Source organism: Aquarana catesbeiana, linkage group LG01 (genome assembly GCF_042186555.1).
Source record: "Aquarana catesbeiana isolate 2022-GZ linkage group LG01, ASM4218655v1, whole genome shotgun sequence".
Taxonomy (NCBI): domain Eukaryota; kingdom Metazoa; phylum Chordata; class Amphibia; order Anura; family Ranidae; genus Aquarana; species Aquarana catesbeiana.
Window position 1 is genome coordinate 98,860,785 of NC_133324.1, and position 12,213 is coordinate 98,872,997.

The 12,213-nt window shown below is 39.7% G+C and overlaps 1 protein-coding gene across 2 annotated transcripts in view; it reads left to right on the forward strand.

The window, feature by feature from the left end:
- PARP8 (poly(ADP-ribose) polymerase family member 8) overlaps positions 1 to 12,213 on the forward strand; it is a 416,167-nt gene that overhangs the window by 382,764 nt on the left and 21,190 nt on the right. For both annotated transcript variants that reach the window (XM_073622188.1, XM_073622196.1), the window contains exons 20-22: positions 1,079 to 1,191; positions 4,798 to 4,870; positions 10,741 to 10,810. In XM_073622188.1, the coding sequence (XP_073478289.1) occupies positions 1,079 to 1,191; positions 4,798 to 4,870; positions 10,741 to 10,810 (256 nt within the window). The remainder of the gene's footprint in view (positions 1 to 1,078; positions 1,192 to 4,797; positions 4,871 to 10,740; positions 10,811 to 12,213) is intronic.

Below are 12,213 nucleotides of genomic sequence, written 5' to 3' on the forward strand. Positions count from 1 at the left end.
ATTGCGAGGGGAATATCTCCTAAACCGTACAGGTTTAGGAGATATTTTTTTTACCTACAGGTAAGCCTTATTATAGGCTTACCTGTAGGTAAAAGTTAAAAAATAAGGTATACAACCACTTTAAAAGTGGGGTATGCCTGTATATTCTTCACAGATCGAATGCATGAATGTGGAACTATTTCATTATGGCCACTAGATAGAGCTGAGAAGCACGCTTATATCCTATAATAGTCAGCACCATCTAGTGGCCATAATGTGGTATTCATATATTCAGTCTGCAATATAGCCTGAGAATGTTCCATTTTGCCTCATTCTCACAGAACATGCAGTTTTGACAGACAGACATTTTTTATGGTTTCACCCCTTACAGTGGCAAGTATCAAGTAGCTGCATGCATGTTGGAATGGCTCTATATTTTAGCTCCGGGACATGTATGTTTTGGCATGGCACTGCCCACTGTATTTAAACAAAGAATAAAGTGCTTGTTTTAGGCTCCTTTCACATTAGCCCATCTCCAAAGTCACACAATTTCCATTGTAACTATGATATGACTTTTGGTGTGATTTTGATTCGACTTTACATTCTATAAATCAAAGTTGCATCAAAAGTCACACCAAATGAGTGCAGGGACCTCTTCAAAGTCTCTGCGACTAAGTTGCAGTGATTTGAACGGGTGTCATTGAAAAGAATGGGGTGAATCGCACAAGTGTGAATGGACTCTTATGGGATTTGTGATATAAACAATAACAAATTATTGACGTCTGCTTTTTTAAAGTCAGAAGATACTCCTATTTTTTTGTAGACAGATTCTTTTGCTTCAGTTCCCCATAACATGTTTTTATTGTCCTTTAGATACATGTTTACCTGTAATCTGCATAGACAGAAGGTACAGTGATTGATACATAGACTGTAGAGATGGGAAAGGGGACTGAAAATAAATGTGGTCCATGCTCAGAATCTGATTTGGTTAAAGAACCAATGTGAACTTTTGCATATTTACTGTACACTTTCTTATCAATCAGTGATATTGATTTGGATTAGCATATTAATATTTCAATAAATATTTCATGTTTTACAGCAACTGAAATTTATGCACACCCCTCACCAGTTCCTACTTCTCAGCAGTCCACCAGCCAAAGAAGCAAATTTCAGAGCTGCTAAAAAACTCTTTGGGAGCACATTTGCATTTCAGTAAGTTTGTTCTAAGATTGTGGGTGTGTTTTTTTAATTTTTTTTATTGTTTTTGTTTTTTAAAGAAGGACAAATACTTTAAAAGAAAGCTGCTACCTTCCTTAGCCGGTTTTACAGTTGTCACTGGCACTGATGTTACCTATGAAAGGTTTTCCCTCCCTGTTGTTCTAGTGACAGCATTTTGTGTTCCCTATCTTGCTCTCTGCTGACAGTAATTCCCAGGACAAATGGGATGAGGTTCAGAGCCCAGGAAGAATTTGAGAGGGGGGAGAGGGGCAGGAGGTTTCAATCAAACATAAGAGATGCTGGAACATTATATCCCTGCACTTGGCATTGAAAGAATACCTACAATTAGTACAGTCATGGCCAAAAGTTTGGGGAATGACACACATATTCATTTTCACAAAGTCTGCTGCTTCAGTTTTTATGATGGCAATTTGCATATACTCCAGAATGTTATGAAAAGTGATCAAATGAATTGCAATTAATTTCAAAGTCACTCTTTGCCATGAAAATGAACCTAATCCAAAAAAAACATTTCCACTCATTTAAGCCCTGCCGCAAAAGGACCAGCTGGCATCATATCAGTGATTCGCTCATTAACAAGGTGTCAGTGTTGACGAGGACAAGGCTGGAAATCACTCTGTAATGTTGACTGAGTTAGAATAAAGGACTGGAAGCTATAAAAGGAGGGTGGTCCTTGAAATCATTGTTCTTCCTCTGTTAACCATGGTTATCTGCAAGGAAACACCTGCAGTCATCATTGCTTTGCACAAAAAAGGGATTCACAGGCAAGCATATTGCTGCTACTAAGATTGCACCTAAATTAACTATTTATTGGATCATCAAGAACTTCAAGAAGAGAGGAACGTCTCCTACAGTTGATATGGCTGCAGGATCTGGGCAACACCAGTACAGAGCTTGCTCAGGAATGGCAGCAGGCAGGTGTGAGTGCATCTGCACGCACAGTGAGGAGAAGACTTTTGGAGGATGGGCTGGTGTCAAGAAGGGCAGCAAAGAAGCCACTTCTCTCCAGGAAAAACTTCAGGGACAGACAGATATTCTGCAAAAGATATAGGGATTGGGGATGAATCCCCTTTCCGATTGTTTAGGGCATCCAGAAGAAAAGGTGAGCGCTACCATCAGTCCTGTGTCATGCCAACAGTAAAGCCTCCTGAGACCATGTGTGGGGTTGCTTCTCAGCCAAGGGAGTGGGCTCACTTAGACTTGAAATTTTGCCTAAGAACACAGCCATGAATAAAGAATGGTACAAAAACATCCTTCGAGAGCAACTTCTCCCAACCATCCAAGGACAGTTTGGTGAGGAACAATGCCTTTTCTAGCATGATGGAGCACCTTGCCATAAGGAAAAAGTGATAACTAAGTGGCTTGGGGAAAAAAACATCGACATTTTGGGTCCATGGCCAGGAAACACCCCAGACCTTAAAGTGGTGTTCCGGACGAAATTATACTTTTTAAATAAAAATACCCCTATAATACACAAGCTTAATGTATTCTACTAAAGTTAGTCTGTAAACTAAGGTCTGTTTTGTTAGTTTATAGCAGTAGTTTGTTATTTTATAAACTTACAGCAGGCCGTGGCCATCTTAAGTGTGGGCATCTGAAGCCAGACTGTATTTCTTCCTGGATCTCATCCTTGCAGATCTCGCACATGCTCAGTGCAGCACAAGCAGTGTAATAGGTTTCAGGTCAGGTTTCCATAGCAACGGCAGTTTCAGAGGAAGTTGTCGCCCCTTCCCAGAAGGCATTGCAAACAGGAAATGATGCGATGGGCCGCGGCCAGGGAGGAGGAAGTGAAAAGTGAATACAGCAGATATACAGTAGGCGCTGAGAAAAAAAATTTAAAAATATCCAATTTGTTTACAGTGCACAGTTTAGTGAGGGATGCTGAAGAGTTGTAAAAGTGGGTGGAACTCCACTTTAATCCTATTGAGGACTTGTGGTAAATCCTCAAGAGGCGGGTGAACAAACTCCAAGCATTGATTATGCAAGAATGGGCTGCCATCAGTCAGGATGTGGTCCAGAAGTTGAATGACAGCATGCCAGCATGCCAGGGTGAATTGCAGAGGTCTTGAAAAAGAAGGGTCAACACTGAAAATATTGACTCTTTGCAAAAACTTCATGTAATTGTCAATAAAAGCCTTTGACACTTATGAAATGGTTGTAATTATACTTCAGTATACCATAGTAACATCTGACAAAAAGATCTAAAAACACTGAAGCAGCAGACTTTGTGAAAATTAATATTTGTGTCATTCTCAGAACTTTTGGTCATGGCTGTATTGTTAAGCAAAGTGATCTCCACCCGACAGTGCGAGTATAGTTCCGGCTGGATGAGGGAGAGAAAGCGCTGCAGGAGCCTGTGTTCAGATAAGGTCCACCAATGCGGGGGGGGGGGGGTGATGAGGTAAGGGGGTTTACCAGCACCTCAACTAACTAGCAATGCAAGGTGATGATGGTGATGAAGGAGTTAAACAACTGGCAAGTAATGCAAGGAAGTGTGAGGTAATGGCACTGCCATTGACCAGCAATGCAAGTGGGTGTTAACAGCACTGCCACTGACACCAATGCTAGGGATTATTTTTGTGGTCACTGACACCAATGCTAGGGATTATTTTTGTGGTCACTGACACCAATGCTAGGGATTATTATTGTGGTCATTGACACCAAAAGCTAGAGATTATTATTGTGGTCACTGACACCAATGCTGGGCATTATTATTGTGCTCATTGACACCAATGCTGGGTATTATTATTGTGCTCATTGACACAATTGCTGGGGGCTAATAATGTGTCCACTAACACCAAAACTGGGGGTTGTTATTTTTGTGCCCACTGACACATGCTGGAGGTTAATATTGCAGCCGCTGGCATTAATTCTGAGATTTGCTATTACTGCCACTGATACCAATGATAGAGCATATTTTCTTCCCACTTTCACTTCAGTGTGAGCTTCAGTACATTGCAAAAAATCATTTTTAATGGTTTGGCTAACTGAATGTAGCACACCTCACGCATTAAAATATGGTATTGTGCCACCCTTTGGGAGTGCTGGGGGCTGTACTCACTTGAGCCCTCTATAAATTTTAAGTTTACCACCACTGCTCCGAATGCTCAGTTGTCCTGTGTTCCATTGAAACCGCCTTGCTGAGCTTCCTTGTCCATCTTTCTGTATTCCATCCACATGCTTTCCCTCGATTAGCTACTCCCCCTTACACTAACTCATGCTAATAAACTGGGGGGGGGGGGGGGGGGGGGCGGTAATTGTCATCTTTACTTTGGGCACTGGATGACCTGGTCACAGCGCCGGTGAAGTTCGATATCCTCATCAGGGACGCAGACAGCAATAAAAGCATGACAGGGGTTCTAGCCCTTCCTAACTCTATCCAAAAAAGCTTTATTAGCTTTTCAGAACAATGTTGAATCTTTGTTTAAATTTCATGTTTTTTTGTCTCTTTTGTTGAGGAAAATTCAAGGATTTGTAAACCCGAACAAAGTATAGAACTAGAATTGTTTAGATATAGATGCTTGTTGAAAAAAAAATGATATAAAATCAGTATCTTATAGATTATATTTACTATTGCAGTGGCTCACACATTGAAAACTGGCACTCCATCCTGAGGAACGGATTAGTAGTAGCTTCCAATACAAAACTGCAGGTAATGAGAATGATTTATTATCTTCTACCATTTATTCCTAAAGATTAATATGCACTAAATATTAAATTGATAAACTGTTATGGGAAGTGATAGGTGTACCTGTTGCGCCTTTGTACCTCGATATAGAAAAATTATTTTTTCTTTCAAATATTTAAAGGAGCTTTCTATTTTACATAGACATGTCTCGAATACCCCAATACCTCTTGAACAGGGCAAGTTTTATACTTTTTTTCTTTCTCCCCTAGGCCAACTAGCTTTTGCCTCGCCCCTCCCATGTTTCACATGGACATGAAGATATAGTCACTCAGAGGATTAGTTTAAAAAATCTCTCTAAACCTGGTGACTTTTAAGGTGTCAAAAAATCTTTTCTAAAAGGACTCCAAGATCATAAACACGTTTAATTCAACATAAAATCATACCTAAAATATATAGTACCAATTAGATTATAGAGACTTGGTATACATAGACACACATATAATGCACCAAGCCTTCATCCACCAGAAATATTGATATAGTCTGCAGCTTTTGAGTTTCCAAAGTTTGATGGTAATCACAACTGGAGTTACAGTTTCTTTTTTTTTTTAATAGTTTGTATTCATTTTAAAATATCAAAACAGTACAAAAGTATAATGTCAGTAGTATTATAAATCAGGTCACGTCAGCCAAATAGACTCTGTATACAGTAACATGAGTACAAATGCTTTAGCCCCAAAAAGAAGAATCGCATAACATTGCAGAGGCATCCAAAAAGCAGTAAAAGAGGCATGATAAATTAAATTAGAAGAAAAGAGTTTTAACCTTAAACTATGTAGAGGGTTTTTTACTGTAAGAGCGGCAAGGATGTAGAATTCCCTTCCACAGGTGGTGGTCTCAGCGAGGAGCATCAATAGTTTCAAAAGACTATTAGAGAAGCACCTGAACGACCGCAACATACAGGGATATACAATGTAATACTGACATATAATCACATACATAGGTTGGACTTGATGGACTTGTGTCTTTTTTCATCCTCACCTACTATGAGTACTATGAGTAACGAAATCATAACCCAGTTAAAAAGAATTAAACAAATTACAGAGAACAGAAAGACAAGATATTAGCGTTAGCTGTCACCAAAAAGGAAGAGTAATTAAACTTGTTTTAAACTTCCTATAGGGTAAAAGCCATACATGAGGATTCAGTATGCATGTCTTAAATATTCTCAAGATTGGTTATTTTTATAGACCTTCCAAGGATCCCAGCATTTATGGAATTTTGCAAGGTTACCATCTCTATATGCCATGAATTGTTCATACCCAAGTATCATTTCCAAATGTCTAATGACCTCTCCTACATTAGGAGCTGAGATTAGTTTCCAGTTTCTGAAAATCACCAAACAAGCAGCAAATAATATATGCCTGACTATGGGCCTAAGTGCCTGTAGAAATTCATCCATATACAGACTCAGGATTGCCTGCTCTGTTTTAATCTTTGTGAAGAACCCTGTGACTTTGGAAATCAGACGTTATACCCTGTTCCTTTAGCTACAAAGATCAAGGCAAGACCAAACTATATGAGTAAGACCCCTTTCACACTGGGGCGCACCCACCACCCCAGTGTGAAAGGGGCCTTAGGGTACCCACCTGATCACATCCTCTCCAACAAATATTGGATCCTGATCCCCAAAATTTTGCAATCAATTAGATGTCAGATACCACCTAAGGCAGGGGTAAGCAACCTCAGCCCTCCAGCTGTTTGGAAACTACAAGTCTCATGAGACATTGCAAGACCCTAACAATCACAGGCATGACTCCTAGAGGCAGAGGGATAATGGGATTTGTAGTTTCACCACAGCTGGAGGGCCGAGGTTGCCTACCCTTGACCAAAGGTGTATCTTTTGAGTTATTTCCCAATGGACAGAAAACTTTGAAAACATGTAGCTGTTATTAATAGCTTTCTGCCATTGTTGGTCTGTAGGAGATATCCTAAGTTCCATTTCCCACTTATGTATGGGGGCAGTCTTGAAAAAGTGAGTTTAGAATGCAGCAGATTGTAAAAAAGAATGATCCCTTTACGTTTAATTGTGGGGAAGTCCAAAAGGACCAGATCTTCTCTGGCGAAGTTAGTTTTAAGTATGGAATGCCGTTGAAAGTAAGATGCCAACCTTGTGTGTAGAAAGAAGTCACTGTGTGAGGGAGAAAAATGATGTGAGAGTCTCTCAAACGAGACCAGTTTCCCATCTCCAAAAACATTACAAATCATCTAAATCCCTTTTTGTCGCCACTTACTTCTGGTATTGGAAATTTTGCAGTGTCTAACAAGATAGGAACTGGTACTTGTCTGGTTGACTTGTCACCCCACTACAGTTGTCTTTTGATGCATTTCTCAGATGCTAGTCTGCTTCATTAGAAACATAAGGAAATACTGTACATATATAATGCCAAGTGTCAACATGTATATGTCTCAAGGCTAACTGTAGGAGATAATAGATGCAGCACCCTAAGCCAATGCCATACAAACCTTATTAATCTATAGGAATATGAAAAGATGCCTTACTATAAAATAGCTATGTTAAGCCAAAAAATAGTATAATCTCTTTATTACAGGGGCCTATGTGGCCTAGCCATAAATCCAGCCCTTCTCTTAAATATCTTCAGGGTTTGTTCACACCAGTACTTTTGTCATGATTTTTTATGACCAATGTACACTGTATGGTCAAAAGTACGTAAACACCCTCCACATTATTGAGCGCTTGTGCTTTCAGAAAGGCTTATGATAATTCTACAACATGTACACTTCCAACCTTGTGGCAACAATTTTAGGAAGACCTTTTTCTGTTCCAGCATGATCATTGCCCCTGTGCATAGGGCTAGCTTCATAAGGAGATAGTTCAAAGAGTTTGATGTGGAAGAACTCAAGTTCCTTCACATCAAGCTCAAGGCTCAGTAGGGTTGAGACCTGACTTCAACCCTATGAAACACCTTTGGGTTAAATTGGGAAACTGACTGTATAATTACATAGTTAGGTTAAAACAAAACAGTCCATTGAGTTCAACAATAGAAAAATGAATAAATAAATACCGTATACAGAACCCTAGACCCTTAAGCCCCTATAAAGAATGGTACAGTTTGCTGCAACAGGGGAAAGCAATTTATTCCTGACCCCATATAGCAATTGGATATTCTTTGGATTAACACTCTTTGGTATTATTACTCATAAAGGTGGTAGCCAGTTATATTATGTGCATTTAGAAACACATTCGGTATTTTTCACAACCTACTGAGTTGCTTTAAACTAGCTCCTAAGAAAGTCTATTCCACATTCTCACAGCCTGTTACTATATGATTCTCACAGATTCATGAATAAATAAGTAAATACATTTTTTGTGAACTGGTGCCCAAAATTTAAGCTGCATATTCCAGATGAGATCTTACTAGGTAAATGATGTCTAGAGATGCACTGAAATGGAGTGTTTTAAAAACATCTAATGCATATTAACGCATAATAATGCACACATTCTGATATGAACAAAGCTTTGGTGTTAAAAAGTGCAACATTCCTGCAGGATTAAGATTATCAATCAACTCAAATGGCTACCATTTCTTTGTGTTTTCCCCTCCTATTGAAGGGAAGCCATCTGTAGCCAGGAGTATCATGAATTATTACTGATTAAATCTGTGTAACCCTCCTTTACACATATGAAGATTTCCCCTAACTTTAGGTTCCTCTGAAAACTCCAAAAAGTAGGATTTTGCAGTGACCATGACCAATAGTGAAGGTAGCTCATACACATCATCAGGCACATGTGCACTATGCCTGATGTTCATTTAAAGAAAAGTTCTTGGCAGCTTTTGACAAAGTAGCCGTTGTGATATAAAAAGTCGGGCTTACACTGTTCCTCTACTTTCTGATCCTCAAAAGCTCTCCCGGGATGGTTGTGATAATAATGCAAAGGTATGCAGCCAAGGATAGTTTTAAGGCTCCAGGTAATTATGCAAAGGTTTTATCTGAGAGATTAGCCTAATTATAGTTTGATCGTTTTTCCAATTTAGTTTTGGTTGTAGACAACATCAATTATCCACAGTTCTGTTTCAAGAAGAAATAAATAAATATTTATGGTTCATTTAGTAAGGGCAACATTAACCAGCCAGAATCGTTCATTGCTCTAACTTTAAAATGGTTGTAAAGTCTAAACATTTTTCACCTTAATGCATTCCTTGCATTAAGGTAAAAAATGTTTAGGTGTCAGCATCCCCCCCTCACCCCTTTTACTTACCTGAGCCCTCATTTGATCCAGCTCCGTGCATTTCTGCAGGTCTTCTTCCCCCTCACTTCCGGGTCTCGCTGGCTTTACTGGGGCACTGGGAGCCATTGGCTTTCAGTGCTGTCAATCAAAGCCAGTGATGAGGGAACAGTGGGGCGGGGCCGAGTCCGCTGTCTTCGTCAATAGACGCAGCAGACGGACTCGGGTGCGAGCACGCACGAGTGCCCCCTATGGCTAGAGAGGAGGGGCCAGGAGCGCTGGTGGGGGACCTGAAAAGAGGAGGTTCCCAGCTGCTCTGTGCAGTTCCAAGGTAGATCAATTTAGACATGTTTTTTATTAAAAAAAAAAATGTACCTTTACAATCGCTTTAAGATAGTAGTAAAATCTGACTTTCTGCTTTGGATAGTGTGCTTGGATTATCATCACTGCCTTTTGCATTGCTTAAAGGGCATTTTGCTTACACACTCCCAACATTTTTTTTAGATGGGAACGAGGGACACCTATTAGCAAAAGTATGTAGACATAGGACGCACCTACTGCCTCATCCCCTAAAGGAGAATTATAGAAAAAAAAATCATTAGTTAATCATACAAGTGCTTTTTTTTACCACTACTATTTCTTTATATTGGCTTTTGAAATTTACAAATGCAGCAATTTATAATTTGGATGAAAGGTTTAGCGCTTTTTGAAGGATGAATAGTGCATTTTATATACAGCTATATGGATCAGACCAAAATGAGGGACAAATGAGGATGAAAGATAGACAGAGGGACTTTGTTCCAAATCAGGGACAGTCCCTTGAAATCAGGGACAGTTGGGAGCTATGAGCTTACCCTTAATGGGTCCCAATCCCCTTCCCTGAAATCATTTCAACACAAAGGCTTAGCTATCTCTGTTCTGCTGAAATCTTCTCTGGGTGGCCTGTCTGGTTCCACACAGCATTATTTTTCAAAATCATCTCAGTCTAGCCCTGCACCACCTGCATATGTGTGCTGCGAACTGCATTTATTCCATTTCTACCAGAGGGCTGGCTGCCTGAACAGACATAGTAGCTATTTACATTTACCTATTAGAGTTCCCCAGTTTTCCTGCTCCTGGGGTGCTGTATCAGGTATGTGAACACAAATGCAGTCACCTCTATGTGCCTGTTGTGAGTATCTGCTTCTGGATTTATTGTTATCATGTCAAGGTCACCTAATAAAGTTACATTAAACATAAAAAAAAAGTATTTTCATACCTTTTGTTGCTCTTGCTTTTAGACATATCTGCAATACTGATGGAAATTTACGTTTGCTTTACACTCAAAAATGCTTTTAAAATGTTTGACACCCTGCACACACAACAGTGTGTAATCTGATTTTCTGCCCCTCTGTCAGATACAATATATCTCAAACTCTCTTGGTATACATTTAAACAGACATACTACAGACATCCTGTACATTATTATCAAATTAATGAACTCTGCCCAGTCTTCCCGTTGACCTCGGACTATCAGTTAAAGAGTTTCCAGTTAGGTATTTTAAATGTATCGATTTACCTGTCACTTGTACACTATATCATGTGTGCTGATAATAAAATAAACTGAATTCTGAACAGATATAAAAAAATCTTTGTTTTGTTGTTTCAGCTTCACGGTGCCATGTATGGAAGCGGAATCTATCTTAGCCCTTTAGCAAGCATATCGTTTGGCTACTCAGGTAGTCTTCCTTTGTTCCCATCTTTGAATCTTGACTCTTCATTAGAACATATGAATTAGGGCTTGTGTAGACTGAGGTTGTTGTGAAATGCTGCTTTTTTTTAAATGCACTGCTGCTTAAAGTTAAAGGTTAATTAAGGCAATTTTTACATAGTTACATTGTTCCAGATCGGACCAATGTAAGTATGTACATGCCATGCCTGTGGGATCCCTGTGGAAGCTGGAAATCATCATAGTAGGCTCCAATACTACAGTGATTTCAACCATCTTTCAGGTTTCGTGCCGAGGGGCTGCCCTGCTGAATTGTGAACCCAAGAGATGACTCGCTCAGCACGGTCACCATTCAGAGAACTTTTTTAATTCTCTCCATCCATGCAAAGCCTATTCTGATTGGACATGGTGGAGAGGTGGTGGTAGTGACATCATGGACTTTATCTCATCCAATCAGAGAACACTTTGCATTCATTATGAAAATGCAATGTGTTCTCTGAGTGGCACCTGTGCTGAGCGGGAAACCTCCTGTGTTCAGTAAGTAGTAGGATAGCCACTCGCCACTGAGTCTAGTGGCAATCACTGTATAAGGGGTACCTACCTCCTGTGTTCACAGTGTCGCAGGACAGCCACTCGGCACAGGATCCAGAAGCTAGTTGATATCACTGGAGTAGTAGTGCCTACTACAGTGATTTCCAGCTTCCTCCAGGATCCCACAGCTATGGCACATCAACTTTAAATGCATGCATTTGTGCAGGAAGAGGCTGCTTTTCACATGCTTGCATATACATCTCAGCATTTGCTTTCTCCAAGGAAATGCAAAGCAGGACAAACTCTGCCTTGGAACTACTGTATCTTGCACACTACACCATTGAAGTAAATGGGAATCTGCTGACGTGTGTTTCAAACATACAGTGGGGAAAATAATTATTTGATCCCCTGCATATTTTGTAAGTTTGCCCACTTACAAAAAATGAAGGGCCTATAATTGTTAATATAGGTGTATTTTAAATGATAGAGTCAGAATATCATCCAAAAATCCAGAAAAAAAACCACATGATACAAATGTTATAAATTAAGTTGCAGTTCATTGAGTAAAAAAGATATTTGATCTCCTACCAACCAACAATAATTCTGGCTCCCACAGACTGGCTACAGTATGTGCTCATGTGGTACACAGATTAGTCCTGTCAATTTAAGAAGGTACTCCTAACGACAACTCATGATGTGTATAAAAGATACCTGTCCACAGAATCTTTTTCTTCCATTCAAACCTGACCATCATGGGTAAGACCAAAGAGCTGTCAAAGGATGTCAGGGACAAGATTGTAGACCTACACAAGGCTGGAATTGGCTACAAGATCATCAGCAAGAAGCTTGGTGAGAAGGAGACAATTGTTGGAGCCATAATTC